Source organism: Zootoca vivipara, chromosome 12 (genome assembly GCF_963506605.1).
Source record: "Zootoca vivipara chromosome 12, rZooViv1.1, whole genome shotgun sequence".
NCBI classification, from domain to species: domain Eukaryota; kingdom Metazoa; phylum Chordata; class Lepidosauria; order Squamata; family Lacertidae; genus Zootoca; species Zootoca vivipara.
This window is the reverse complement of record NC_083287.1, coordinates 3,649,738-3,665,257: the sequence shown is the minus strand read 5'-3', so window position 1 is coordinate 3,665,257 and position 15,520 is coordinate 3,649,738. Positions and strand designations below refer to the sequence as shown.

The 15,520-nt window shown below is 42.8% G+C and overlaps 1 protein-coding gene across 1 annotated transcript in view; it reads right to left on the bottom strand.

Annotated features, from left to right (window-relative positions):
* Positions 1–2,679: 2,679 nt before the first annotated feature.
* The window catches only part of LOC118077687 (fidgetin-like protein 1), a 49,819-nt gene continuing 36,978 nt past the window's right edge, over positions 2,680–15,520 (bottom strand). The window contains exons 2-5 of the mRNA XM_035101396.2: positions 10,792–10,895; positions 9,034–9,185; positions 3,456–3,532; positions 2,680–2,828 (exon numbers count right to left, since the gene is read on the bottom strand). Coding sequence (XP_034957287.1) covers positions 2,732–2,828; positions 3,456–3,532; positions 9,034–9,185; positions 10,792–10,885 — 420 coding nt within the window. The 5' untranslated portion in view covers positions 10,886–10,895 and the 3' untranslated portion in view covers positions 2,680–2,731. The remainder of the gene's footprint in view (positions 2,829–3,455; positions 3,533–9,033; positions 9,186–10,791; positions 10,896–15,520) is intronic.

Sequence of the window (15,520 nt, the reverse complement as noted above, 5' to 3'; positions counted from 1 at the left end):
GTAGCCAGTAGAACCTCCAAAATGGGCTGGCTCTCGGGTGGGTAGGAAGGGAGTGGAGCTGGTGAAAATAAGCACAACCGCCCCTCCCCTTCTCCCCTGTCCAGCATGAGCAGTAGAACTTTGGATGCAGTGGTAGCACCCCTATTTCACTTAGCCTGCTCCTCCTGGCTGAGAGTTAGGATTGCTCCACAAGCTGGTTTCTTTTCTTCATGCTGGTTTAAGTCTTCTGTTGCAGAGCATAAACTTTTATCACTTTTTCCAGCACAAATTGTCTGTCCCAGTACCTTGCATTGTACAGTGGTAAACTTGGTAAAATATTTTAGTTTTTAAATGTACTTCTAACGAGGCCAGCTTGGTTCTAACAAGGCCAGCTTGATCTTGGTTGGCTGCTTGGAGACTTTGCTGTACTCTTTTATATTAACTTGCTGTGCCTTAAGGTTGGCTTTGCAAGTTTGTATGATGTTGCGGAAGTCTAACATAAGTTATAAGCAAAATTTAAGTAACTCTGTAATGGGGGGAAAGAAGCTAATATGTAGGGATGCCAATTAATTCCACAAACGTAATACTGTCAATTTGAAATGCTACAGTACAAAAATTAACCTTATGAAAAATGTAAATAAGTGCATGTATAAAGTAAGAAGGGGAAATTCTCCAAATGTAGAAAGAGGAATTCTGGGCTCTGGTTCCTGTAGCTGCAGTTCATGTTTTGAAATGAGTTGTCCTTTCTCATATAAGCTATGGCGCTTTTCTTACAGGAACTACTGAGTTTCTGAGAAGCAGCACATGGGTTTAGCTGGATCAATTGCAAATTGCCACCTCTAGGTATCAGATACCTGGGATGACAGAGTTAAATTAGAGTATGATCAACTCCTTGTAAGTACTCTATAGTTATCTAAGGGGAAGATGAAATGAGATCCGAAGCAAAATGAGTATCAGACCAATTTAAGTTACATAGTAATGTAAAGAAGTGCTGTGCCTTTAAATATTTCTGCAAACTCCTGGCAGATGTATGCTCATTGTGTGCCTTTAAACACACAAGATCTGTTGGCAAATGTAAACCATTTGCTTTAATGTAATAAACTGGTTTTTTCCTGTTCTTTGATTATGTTTTTTAGCACTTACCTACTGTAATGTTACATTTTTTAAAAAAGTTATAAACTCCACAAGCCTTAGGGACCCCTTAGCTCAAGTGGTTTTCTGTTCCTCATAACTGCTAAAGAGAGGTAGCTTGAATCCCATCAAGTATTGTTACTGGGGCATTAATGGCTTCATTGCCTGTTCTGTGCCTTTCGAAAAACATTGCCGCCTTCTAATAGCTGACTGTAGCATTTGTTTCAGCAGTGTCAAGTGTCTACTAGAAAGCAAATGTTACACTATGCAGGTAGGAGACAGCCCTTTATTTCCATGAAGTTCAGTTGAAGTCTGAGAGTAGTCTACTGTGAAACAGGTTGAGGTTTGTAACTGCTGCCACAAGTCAATAGTGAAATCTGTTTTCATTCAATGTGGTGCTATATCAGGAGAGGGTTACTTTGTCATAACTGCTTTTCTTCTCTCAACACACCAGTAAGAATTCAGATAAAAGCTGCATTTTTCCTTGAACTGGCTAGAATTCAACTTGTTTCCATGACTTCAGCAGTTTATTTTAAATTCAGCCGGCTGCACTTCTGTTAGCATATTGAATATTCAACAAAGCTGAATCAGTTTATTTCCTCTACACGGTACTGCATTCTCTTTGTAGCTAGAAATTATTTAGTGACCATTGGGCTTAATCAGCGCATGATGCAAGGAATAATACAATTGAAAAGTGCTACTAATAGAAGTAGATGAATGACAGTGAAATGTCCACTTGCCATCCATTCCTTCAACATCAGTCTCATTAACAATGAGAGCAATATCTAGTCATTTGGAAAATGTATGTAACTTTAATTGTTCACAGTCTGTAATATCTTCAAATATTAAGGTGCTTAATAAATGAGTTCACCATTGTGAAACTTTTAAAAACCCCCCCAAGGCAGCATCTTTCGTTGGCAGCTTTTTTTTAATGTTAAAGGGATAGTGACATGTACTTTATGAAATGCCCTGTGCTTTGTGAATTAGTGTAGAATTAAGGTGCCGTGCACTCTTAAAATAGGAATAGGTCAGCAACAAATCAGCTAGCTTATTTTTTTGAGTTAGGCTTTGCTTCCAGAGGCCATTTGTATGGGATGGTGTCCTTAATGTTACTGATAAAGCAAGTGGGGGGAGCTTTTGGTCTTCCAAACCCAGAAAGCATGGCCAGGGGTAATGAGAATTGTAGTTCAGCAACACCTGGAGAGCCTAAGGTGTATAACTCATCTGTTAAATGCACAGCTGCCTACAGAACAGATATAAGACTTACTCTGTCCTGTGTTCAAAAGGCTTTTATTACGTAACCAGAACCTAAAAGGCCATAACCAGTTGTGCACAGGAAAAAAAACCCTACTATGCTACCTTGATAAAGTTGAAGAAACCTGTTGGATCCTGGCTATAGGAAGCCACCCAATACTTTTTGCTGATGATAACTTTTTTCCAAATGCATGTCGAAAGCTAAAAGCTTTTCGTTATGTCCTACGTGGTAGAATATCCTTCTACATAAGAGCAGACCCTTGTGAATGTCCAAACAAGTCTTTTGGCTCCCAACTAGCATTTAAAACTCTTACTTGTGACAACACAAATCACCCCCCCCCAACTGAAGTATTGAACTTTTTGATTTTTACATCTCTTGCTGAGAAGCATCCTTCTGTGACGATAGGTAGACCGTAACACTTTGGCCATTACGGAGCTGCAGTGTGACTTCTTGCAGATTCCACCTATCCAACCACAGAAAGACAGGGGAAGAAATCCAGTAATTAGTATTTACTTAGAATAACTTGGGTAATGTAGTATTTTCTTAACATCACAATGACATTAAAAGGCTTGGAAAATGCTACCATTAAGGAACTAGGGCTGGGCGATAACAGCTTTTCAACATTGTGATGTATCACCAGTCAAACATTGCAATATAGTGATACGTTGCAATGTTGGAAAGCGGAGGGAGGAACAAGCTTCATTGGCCCCAGACTGAAACACCATAACATTACCATATTATCCAGCCACAATTTGCTTCCAAATTGATAGCAATTCAGCTGAAACCTTGGCTTAATTTATGCATGTAGATCAGTCTACTGGCAATGCAACTGCATCTATGGCAGAACTGCAACCTGTTTCACAAATGGCTGTATCAGGTGGATACCACTGAATCTGAACTGGGCCTATGATATCCAGTACTGTTTAATTCAGCAATTTTAGTAAGTTGATTTGCAAGTAGTCAATCAAATTGCAAGGAACTCATCTGGAGCTGTTAAGCACAACTATTTATGTCATTTAGACTCACAAAGGTAACTTTTTGTAAATTGCACTTAGTCCATACTTGATGCACTTATTAATCTAATACACACCTGTTAAGGGTGAAGTCCTTCTCTGAACAGACATGAAGATAACCAGCTGACTTTGTTCCAGATACTGGTATCCTTAACTGTAAAGAGAGAGAAGTAAGTCAAACAAAGCAAAAATCATATTTAATAACTCAGAACAGAATTTAAATTATAATTTGGAATTTCAAGACAATGGATATCAGGATGACAACCTTGCAGGTATTTAAGCACAACAAGCCATTTATCCTCTGCACATACACACAAATAATTCCTTATTAGGTCACACATAAGATTAAATCTTTACTGCAGAAGAATGGGTGAATCCAATCTAGGTTTTAAGTAGCTGTTGAAAGCTCTGCTTGTTGCATTAGGGCAGTTTGGGAGACCTGTGACCTTCCAGAAGTTAAGACTCCCAACTCCCATCATCCCCAGCCAACATGGCCAACAACCACTGATGATGGGAGTTGTAGTTTGGAAATATCTGAAGGGCCACTGGTCCTCTCCCCCGGTGAAGTACAATCTGCACTCAATTTGGCTATTATCTTGCTAGACTGCTAGTTGTGCTTTCCTGTGTGTGACTAGGGATTTTGTCTAAGGTAGGGTTACCAGATGTCCCCGGTTCCCGGAGACAGTACCTGGATTTGTGAATAAGTCCCCGGACAAATTCCATCCCCAGAATGTTCCCAGATTTCATCTAATGTCCCCAGCAAACGCAGCAGCGGCAGTCTCAGCAGTCCGGAGCAGTTGGCTCTGGCTGGCTTCAAGAGTTGCTCCGAAGTCCCCATATGATGGTGGTGCAGGTGCTCTTAAGATGCAGCTTCTGGGCTGCCTCCAGCTTCTCCACCTGCCCTGACACCAGCAACTAAGCTGTGAAGGGAGGCTTCATGCTGCCTATCGGAGCAGCCTCCCAACTCCTACTTGCGTGCAAGCAGGAGCGGGGCGGGGATCTGTGTTAGGCAATGGGAAGCCTCCCTTCCCAGCTGAGGGATCCCCGCCCCCTCCTGCTTGCATGCAAGTAGGAATGGGATTGGGGCTGCTCTGATGGAAAGGGAGGCATCACGCTGCCCGAGCCTTGCCACCACCGCTCTCAGCCCTCCTCCTCCACCTTCCATGCCTGACCCACCACCCACCGCACACTGCTTCCCCCCCACCACCACCACCAAAGAACCAACAACTCAGGGACTGCGCAGGCTCGTGGAGAAAGGAGATAGAAGCCTCGGAGGAAGGGGAAACACGGCGGTTGAGGTCAAGGTGGTGGCCGCCCCTCTGCCATCGCTGCAGCATCAACGTCTCGAACGTGTAGTATTTATTTATTTAAAGTGTCCCCATATTCATTGAAAAAAATCTGGTAACCTGATATTAGTTCGCCTGTCTTCCCAAGTGATGTGTAAAAATTTTCGGAGACACTGTTGATGGAATCTTTTGAGGAGTTGGAGATGGCGTTTATAAGTGGTCCATGTTTCACAAGCATATAGTAAGGTTGGTAGTACAATAGCTTTGTAAACAAGCATTTTGGTTTCCCTGTGAATGTCCTGGTCCTCGAACACTCTGCACTTCAATCGGGAGAAAGCCGCACTCGCAGAGCTCAGGCGATGCTGGATTTCGGCATCAATGTTGGCCCTTGTGGAAAGATAACTGCCTAGGTAGGGGAAGTGATCAACATTTTCCAACGTTACACCACTGAGTTGGATTTGTGGCGCTGCAGAGGGGTTATTTTGTAATTGTTGGTGCAGCACTTTGGTTTTCTGGATATTGAGTGATTGGCCAAGCTTTTCGTAAGCTTCTGCAAAGATATTTAGGATGGTTTGGAGGTCATCCTCTGAGCGTGCGCACACTACATTGTCATCAGCATACTGAAGCTCTATGACGGACGTTACGGTAACCTTACTTTTTGCTTTCAGCCTGCTCAGATTGAAGAGCTTTCCATCTGTTCGATATATGTTTTCTACTCTGGTGGGGAGTTTCCCTTCAACAAAGTGTAGGATCATGGCAATGAAAATAATAGAGTTGGGGCAATAACACAACCCTGTTTAACACCTGATCCCTCTGTGAATGGTTCACTTTGAGAGCCATTGTTATCTGAGATTGCTGCTGTCATATTGTCATGGAGGAGCCTAATGATGTTTACAAATTTATCTGGGCACTCAATTTTCAGAAGGACAGTCCACAGGACATTACGATTTACAGTGTCAAAAGCCTTAGTCAGGTCAATAAACGCCATATACAGGGGTTGGTTTTGCTCTCTGCATTTTTCTTGAAGCTGTCGAGCGGTGAAAATCATGTCCACTGTCCCCCTAGAGGGCCGAAAACCATTTTGGGATTCAGGAAGGGTCACCTCGGATATTGTTACGAGATGGTTTTCCAAGATCCTTGCAATAATTTTGCCAGCCGCAGCTAATAGAGAGATGCCTCGATAGTTTCCACAATCAGTTCTGTCACCTTTTTAAAAGAGATTGATAATTTTGGCATCCCTAAAGTCTGCTGGGATTTCTTCTCTTTCCCAGATTTTTTCGATAAGCTTGTGAAGTTGTTGCGTAAGTTCAATTCCGCCCACTTTGAAGATTTCGGCAGGTATCCCACCAGGTCCACTGGCTTTGTTGTTTTTCATTTGGTCAATAGCTGTACACAACTCTCCCAGATTTGGAGATACTGCAAGCTCATCTCTAATTTGTTTTTGCGGAATTCGTGAGAGGACCTCAGCAGCTACGCGGGATTTGCGGTTAAGGAGATGCTGGTAATGTTCTTTCCAGCGCAGTGCAATAGCTTCTTTATCTTTTAGAAGTGTATTACCGTCTGCTGAGCGTAGGGGGCATATGCCATGATTTATTGGCCCATAGATGGTCTTTGTGGCTTTAAAGAAACTCTGTGCATCATGAGTGTCGGCTAAGTGCTGGATCTCTAGCTTCTTCTTTTTTATCCACTAGGTGTTTTTTAGTTCTCTGGTTCTTTGAACCTCAGCCTTAGCCTTGGCATAGGTTTTTTTTCTTAGTGGCACAGTTTCTATCTCTTTGCCAGATCTGAAAGGCCTTCCTTTTCTTGTCAATCATGCATTCAATCTCACTGTCATTCTCATCAAACCAGTCCTGGTGTTTCTTGGTTTGGTATCCAATAGTTTGTTCACAGGCTGCATTAATGGATGTTATTAGCTTGGTCCAGTGTTCCTCAATGTTATCAGGGAATTCTGAAAGCAGATGGTCCTTAAGAGTCGTTTGGAAGCAATCCCGCTTAATGGGATCTTGAAGGGCTTGAGTGTTCATTTTGCGCCTTGGTTTCCTTCCTTGAAGCCTGCGTTGAGGTATAATCTTAATAGCCATCGTGGAGCGTATTAGTCGGTGATCTGTCCAGCAGTCGTCAGCGCTCATCATAGCTCTGGTAAGGAGCACATCATGGCAATCTTTACCATGGACAATAACATACGTCTAAGAGATGCCAGTAGTTTGATCGAGGATGCCTCCATGAAATTTTAAATTTATTTTTCAGTCAAAATAGTGTGTTGGTGATAACAAGGTTGTGCGCTGCACATATCGTCAAAAGTAAGATTCCTTTCTGGTTGCTGTTGCCAACTCCTTCTTTCCCAATAGTCCCAGGCCACAGATCGAAATCTCGCCCAATTCTTGCATTAAAATCACCCAGGAGGATAATTTTACTTTCCTTAGGCGTCTCTGATAGGATGGTATCCAGCTGAGAGTAAAAGTTTTCTTTAATGTCTTCATCAGCATCCATTGTTGGTGCATAAGAAATTATAATAGTAGCCTGTTGGTTTTTGGAGAGCTTTATTTGAAGGGTTGAGAGTCGCTCATTAATGCCAGTAGGGACTTCTGACAGGAGCTTCACAAGGTCGTTTTTGATAGCGAAGCCTACCCCATGTATTCAATGTTCTTGTTCAGATAGACCTTTCCAGAAGAATGTGTAGCCTCCTTTTTCTTTCTTCAGTTGTCCCTCGCCTGCTCTTCGAGTCTCTTGAAGCGCTGCAATATCGATGTTAAAACGTCGCAGCCCTCTTGCAATGATGGCAGTTCTGCGTTCAGGACGCTAGCTTGTCTGTGTTATCTGACCGTATATTCCCTGTTCCGAAGTTCAATTGTCTTTTACGACCGCTAGGTGGTGACCCCACTGGGCGCGGTAATCCAGTCAGAGGAAAAGGGAGGCAGACTATGTTTAGGGCACCTTTTCTAGCCCCTCCCCCTTTTTGGGGTGAGCAGAGTGGATCCTAAAAAGGGCTGCTCAGTCATGGATACAGCTGCCGAGCTGCTCAACTGCCTCGTTTCTTGAGTCAGAACGACTGAATCTGTATCCACTGCCCATGTGCCGGTTCATGACTAGGGGCTTCCAGATTTCACGATCCTGCCCCCGTTACCATTTGCTGATCGCCATGGGACTTTGGGGGTTTGGAAGATGCCTGTGTGTGAATTTGTTTTATGTGTGTAGATCAGTGCATGCTGACCAACGCACAGTCTTCACAGTAGGGCTCTGTTCCGACGGCATGAAGTAGTCACGACAAACCGGTAGATTCCTATCTGCTGCAGCCTTCATCCGCCTTCACAGCCGTTGTAACGTGCCGCTTGTTATAATCCACCTGTTCTGCCGTTGAGGACTTCTTGAATCATTCTTTGTCTAGCTCCTTCCCTTCGACCTTACCGCCTTGGGTGACCCTGCTGGGGAGTACAAGATTCCCGACGACTTTGCTCACAAGGGTCATAGGAACATGGAAGCCCACTCACCATGACAAGGCGATGATCTGGCGAGTGAGCCAATACCATGTAAGTCAAATGGCACAGCTCTCCAAGAGCTGCAGCAGATATTCTACTAATAGCCTGCTTCAGCAACAACAACAACAACAACAAGATGATGATGATGATGTTGTTGTTGTTATTAAATATTATTATTACTAAATCTGGGACTACATCATATGCACATTCAGCTCTCTGCTGCTGGGCAAATTGTTTGATAAATCCACAGACTTTTAAGTTAAGCTGGTGTATATAATTTGCACCAAGTTGATGTGGTTACTATTTATTGGACAAGGCTGATTTAAAGCAGATATGTTATGAGAAAATGTGTATATCGAAATAGTACTGCCTTAATGGTATATGGATGGGTTAAACCACAGAGCCTAGGGCTTGCCGATCAGAAGGTCGGTGGTTTGAATCCCCGCTACAGGGTGAGCGCCCGTTGCTCGGTCCCTGCTCCTGCCCACCTAGCAGTTCGAAAGCACGTCAAAGTGCAAGTAGATAAATACAGCGGGAAGGTAAACAGGGTTTCCATGTGCTGCTCTGGTTTGCAGAAGCGGCTTTGTCATGCTGGCCACATGACCTGGAAGCTGTACGCCGGCTCCCTTGGCCAATAACGCGAGATGAGCGGCGCAACCCCAGAGTTGGTCACGACTGGACCTAATGGTCAGGGGTCCCTTTACCTTTAATGGTATATGGAATCCTAGCCTATTAACATTGCAGCATAATAATTTTATGCTGAGATAGCTGATGGCATGGCAGACAACATCTTCAAACATATCCTAAGAAATCTTGTGGTCAAGCTATAATGTAGAGCACTCCTCCTCATTGCTTCTCTTTCTCACATCAAGTCTTAATTCAGCTGGTATTACCTGAGCTCTTGACACGTCAACGCAATTGGTCTTGTCAGTCAGCCTGATGTAATGTACTTTAAGAGGAGGAGCACCAAGTGCCTCCAGGGCTGCTGAGTCTTTATGAAGCTGCTCAAGAGCCTGCTGATAATACTGTGTTCTGGCAAAATTCTCTGGAGCAAAGAGGGGGGGAAAACACAATTAAGCAAAGAATATTAAACAGAAGTGGAATAGTGATAAATATTAATCAGAGACAGAATGGTGTCTAATTGTATTGACAGGTTCCAAAGCCACAATGGCCATGGCACTGTGCCCTTTCCACTTTTATCTACAGATAACCTAAATTTGAAGATTTCCTTGTTATTTCAAAATATATAATCAAAGGCAACAGATGACTGCAGTTATGCTCACTCATTCCAAATGTGTAAGGCCTGTTTAAAACGTATGTACATAGCCTAAACTTCCTGATTTAGGCAGTAACATTACATGAGTAACGTTGATACTGGGAGCTATGGCTGGAACAGCCAGCGTTATCCAAAAACCACTGGGAGGTCTGAGAAAACCAGCCTCTTGTGTAGGTGAAGATAATTCTACTGGTACAAATCATGAGTATATTCCACCCACTGCCAATAGCAGTCCCAGCCACAAAGTGCATTAGTCTTTTCTAATAATTTTTATAGACAGGTCTGTGCAATGTCACATTTATAAGATAATGAAGAAAAGGTGCAAAATGTGACATTTGGTGCAAAATTAAGCATCTGAAGAGTATTTGCTTTCTTTTCTCTTTTTAGTACAAGTTTCTGGTTGTTATAGCTGTGAATGCTTCCTTGAAAGAGTGTGGGCAATGACTTGAAATTTCGGAAGCACAAATGAAAGCCAGTAGTTGAATAATATTTCCAGAGGTTAAGAGCACCATTTTAACACTGTGTGAGATTGTCTGCTGCTCCCAGTGATGGGAAAATTCAATAACTTATACAAAATAGTAAACATTGCAGAATATGCAAAATAAGAGCAATTACATAAAGTTGCTTAATATTTACAAGTTGAACTCAACATTTGGGGCACAAAATTTAGGTTGCATGGTTGTAGACTTTTGTTTGTTTTATGCATGCAGAGCATAAAACTGACTTGAAAGTTTAAGGGGTCAAGTCATATCATTTCCACTCCCACCCCTGTCTCTAAATAGTAACATGGGAAACCATCTTATACCAAATCAGACCTTAGTCCAACAAGCTTAATATTGTCTACACTGGTTTGCAGAAGCTCTCCAAGATTTCAGATAGGAGTTTTTCCTGCCATTCCTGCAAGTGACGGGGATTGCATCTGGGTTGTTTTGCACTCTACCACTCAGCAACACCCCTTCCCATTAATGATTATATATAGCAGAGAACCTGCAGCCCTCCAGATATTGTTGGACCACGACTCCCACCCACCCACCCACCCCTCCCCACTGGCCATGGTGGCTGGACCTGATGGGAGTTGGAGTCCAACAACATCTGAAGATCCCTTATCTGTTTTAGATGTATTGAAGATGACAGACAGGGATACTACTTCAGAATACTACTTTATGTACAATTGTCTTGCAAGCAGAAAACTAGCACTGAAGGGAGGTACGTTCTTCTCTAGTGACTATACTGGTTTTCTATTCACAGAATTTTTAGCATGCTGGAAATTCAAAGATGTTATTTGCAACTTGCATTCTATCAACCCAATGCTCTTCCATCTCATTCTGGTGAACGTGTGGATCAGGGTTAACTTGCTAACTGTGATGAAACTTACTTTGTATGTAGTAATACATAAGAGCACTCCCCCCGCCAGACACAACTGCCAGATAAAGAGCCATTTGCTGAAGTTTTCTCAAGGATGCTGGCATGTTTTGTTCCCTAAGGGGAAAGAAGGATCAGAAATAGATTTATTGTATATTAGCAAAACAAGGGAATGTTGCCAAAGCCCTTTCAATATTCCAGCAAAATAGGCCTGAATGAAAACCCTACATGCATCATTCAACATTTTTGAGGGTCCCATGGTTCACTCAGATGGTATCTAGGTGAGAATTGAGCAGGGGCTGGTTACCTCAGCCTGAATATATTTATCTGTTTCTTTTAGGGATGCTGCTGCTTCACTAATTGCCAAGCAGAAAATAACTTGTTTGGTGCGGCCAGCAGCCAGAAAAGCAGCATATTGTTCTGCAGGTTCCCATAAGTGCTAAATAAAACACAGAGGAGTATTATTCAGGTTTTGGGGGGGCTAGTGAAATGTTACCCTGAAGTAAAAGTAAACCTTATGAGTGAATTTCGCTAAGAAGGTGTGGGGAGGGATAAAAGGCCAAGTGAGTTCATTACCAGTAAGTACACGGTTGTCACATTTTAGCTGCTTTCACTTGTGTGCGCACACACACAAAGCAGAAGTGAAAAACAGGAAGTTTTTGCAAGGGTCTTTCCCCTCATCCTTTTAGTCTTCTGCCCTGCCCTTTTCATGTGGACCACATATTTGTCATTTTGTAAAGTAAAAGGGCATGAGTCTGACTAGCAGAGAATACCATTAAACAGCTGAGTACAGGAAGTTACAGCTCTTCCTTTGTTTAGCAGCTTACTGTGTTATCTATATGAAAGGCTCTTATCCACCTCTGTGCAGTATGTAAACAAGTAGGACTTGGATAACTATGAAAGTTGTAAATATTTTCAGTGATTTATGTGTATAAATCACAGGAATCAAGTAGGAGAGTGAACAAGGCACACTGCCCTTTATTTAGGTCTCCTTTAAGCAGAGACCTGTGGCCCACCAGATGTTGCTAGACTACATCTCCCATTAACCCCAGCTAATGTGGCCAATGGTCAGAGACAGGAATTGTGGTCCAGCAACATCTGGAGGGCCACAGGTCCTGCCAACCCTGCCTTTCAGGGTAATTGTATTTACATGCATGCTGTTACCAAAAAAAAAACCCACCATAAGCACAGCATAAATGAAACAGATTTATAAACTACCATCTCTAGATGAATCATTCTGCATCTGAGGCTGTGTGGACAGTCCCAGTTACATCGGAAAGAGTCACAGGATCAGCCACACCTATGTGACTCCAATATTCATCACACTCCACAGCAGAAGCCTTGTCTGCATAAACCGCACTGAGATGGAATTAACTGCAACTCTCATTAGTTTTGATGGGGCTCGCCTAAAAATATTCTCAATAGATCATGTCCCATGTTCCAAATAACAGTGGCATAAATGCACTGGTCTGTTGAAGGGGGACAGCTATTTACAGGAAAGAAGTCCCTCAAGTCAGATGTTTCTTCATCTTGTGAGTTTTACCTTAAGTGAGTGAAATAAAAGGAAACACTAGTACATAAACATAACAATCATTTCTCCTTCAGAATATCTTGGGGGGGGGCTAGGGGGGAATAAAGGCTACATAGAATCATAGGGTTGGTATGTTGCTTTCAGAAACAAGGCCTAGAATCATAGAGTTGGAAGAGACCACAAGGGCCATCCAGTCCAACCCCCTGCCAAGCAGGAAACAAGAAAAGAAGTGCCATACAACATTTGTTTCTGAGTAAAATCAAAGGTTAGGAGTTGATAAACATTACTTGCTGGGGACCACTGACAACTTTGCGAAAAACAATCTCTCACTTTAGGAAACATTACAGGTTATTTTTGCCCATCTTACGTATTGTTGCATTTCATCCCAATCTCTGCTTGTGAGATTCCAGGGGTTCCAGACACTTACCCAGGGTTTATGTTTCCTTTAAGAATGAGGCACAGTGGAGACTGTGGTAGTTTTATGATATATGGTTTATTTACACATATATACCACCAGAGTTAAACCATAGTTAAAGCTATGGTTTTCCCAGTAGTGATGTATGGAAGTGAGAGCTGGACCATCAAGAAGGCTGATCGCCGAAGAATTGATGCTTTTGAATTATGGTGCTGGAGGAGACTCTTGAGAGTCCCATGGACTGCAAGAAGATCAAACCTATCCATTCTGAAGGAAATCAGCCCCGAGTGCTCACTGGAAGGACAGATCGTGAAGCTGAGGCTCCAATACTTTGGCCACCTCATTGAGAAGAGAAGAATCCTTGGAAAAGACCCTGATGTTGGGAAAGATTGAGGGCACTAGGAGAAGGGGACGACAGAGGACGAGATGGTTGGACAGTGTTCTCGAAGCTACGAACATGAGTTTGACCAAACTGCGGGAGGCAGTGCAAGACAGGAGTGCCTGGTGTGCTATGGTCCATGGGGTCACGAAGAGTCGGACACGACTAAACGACTAAACAACAACAACACCAGAGTCTACAATGGAGGGGCCTTGCCTGTCCCATAGCCACAGCCTTGGATTCCAGCAGAAATCTGGCATGGCTCTGTCTCTCAGCTGCCTATCTTACAGCCTTGCTTCTACCTTCTACTACACACAACTCAACTCTCCAACTCTGGCCTTTCTGTTTCCCATTCTTTCCCCATTTAAAAGGCAGCTGCAGGAGAAAGAGATTTGGATCAGCGCCTGGAGGGAATTCTTTAAAAATCCTTTGTCCCCATGCTGATTGCTGGATTTGTGTGGAGGAAAATGTGCAGGCATTAAAAAAACACCGCATGCTTCAAGGGCCCCTCAGTATTTTATGTGACTGGGCCAAAGTCATGGGGTGGGGGCTATGATGGCTGCCCCTGCTAAGTAATATGCCATGCTAAGCACTACAGGGGATTGGAGTAGATCAGAGAAACAAAGAAGGTGCAAGCAGGCAGTGGAGAACATTCACAGGCTCCTCCTTGCAAGAGAGACTGCTCTTAAACCATAGTCCTGGATTTAATTATTGTGTCCCTGCTCCCAAGGATCCTTAGCAGGTTCAGCAAAACAGAACGGCCAACAACCATAAGTGATAGACATTTCCATGTGTATGTTCTCTCACCTTCCCACCTTCCCTTTTCCTTCATGGGACCCTGACTTTCAATTCCACTTGTTCACACTATGTTGGTACCTTTAGCATTTGGTTAAGATTAGCACTTACACACCTTTCTGCCATATACGCACAAAATGCTGCCCAAACATACTTCCCCAAGTAGACAAAGAAACTGAATATATAAAACTGGTTATTAATATTCACTCAGTCTATTACATAATACTACTGTGAATTTTATTGCTGCTTGAAGGGGGAGGAAAATGAAAAGGTTAGACACTGTAATAGTGGGGTGTGTTATAAAGAACAACAGTGCAATTATATCACTGTTGCTGCTTTAGAGCACTGAAGTTAATCCTAGCCGCTGGTGAATCAATCACCATCTTCATGCTTCTTCAGACAGGCAAAGTGAAGGCTCTGGAAGGCTAATAGGTTTATTTTATGTCCCTTGTCCCTGGTTACTTCTATTTCAAACATTATCTCATTACCGGACCAGTTTATAAGAACTGCTTTATCTACTTACTAGCCTAACCACAAAAACGTGTGTACTGATATTGGAGTCTATATGGATCACGTGGTCCCAATGGGAATTGGCACAAAACCAAGGATCTACATATAGACAGAATGTGTTGCCCCCAATAACTGAGACAGAGATATTCATGTGACTGAACTCTACGACATGCACAGGGAATTGCCAATATATGCAGGGATACAATGAATCAAACACATTATAGAAATTGGCTTTCACTACTTATTAACAATTCCCAGAACCATGCACCGATTAATTTAGTCTTCCATTTGTTGGGTGGACATTCACCCATGGGGTGAATAATAAAATAATCAGCTGGCTGCCTAAATTCAAGATGTGCAGCTAAACACATTCTCCAGTAGGAGAGCGTTCCCAGTAGCAGAGTTTAAACCAGGCACCTCCAAACTGCGGCCCTCTAGATGTTTTGGCCTACAACTCCCATGATCCCTAGCTAAGAGGACCAGTGGTCAGGGATTATGGGAATTGTAGTCCAAAACATCTGGAGGGCTGAAGTTTGGGGGTGCCTGGTTTAAACTCACAAACATTAAGCAGCAGCACAGTGTTATGAATATAGGTTGTTAAACTATTTTCGTACGTCATTTAGTCGCATACAGCACTCCCTGTTTTCTACCCCTCTTGCAATGAGCAGAAGTATATTTAAAATGTTTTATTTACAAAACATTCCAAAGATCAGATTCATGCATTTATTCAGCAGCAGCAAGGAGAACACAGGCAAAATACTCTTGGGCAGTGTTTTTTTTCTGGGGGGGGGGCAGCGCAGGGGTACACATACCCCTAAATATTTTGTGAATCTAACTTTGGCCTCATTGAGGGGCAGTATTTCAATATGAGTAGGAAAATGAGAGTATCCCTAAACATTTTTTAAGAAAAAAAGCACTGCTCTTGGATATAAAATACAGAAAGATAACTTCAAACATGTTCTAAGCTTGGAGCGGGCTTAAGATATGTTCTCCTTAGCAAGTTGCATGGCATGGAGAAACAGGAAACAGGAAGAGAAAAGCTTTACTTCCTCCCTCATCAGAAAAGGGGTGGCATGACCTAGCTGAGTCTAGGAATCCATCTCTATTTCCTT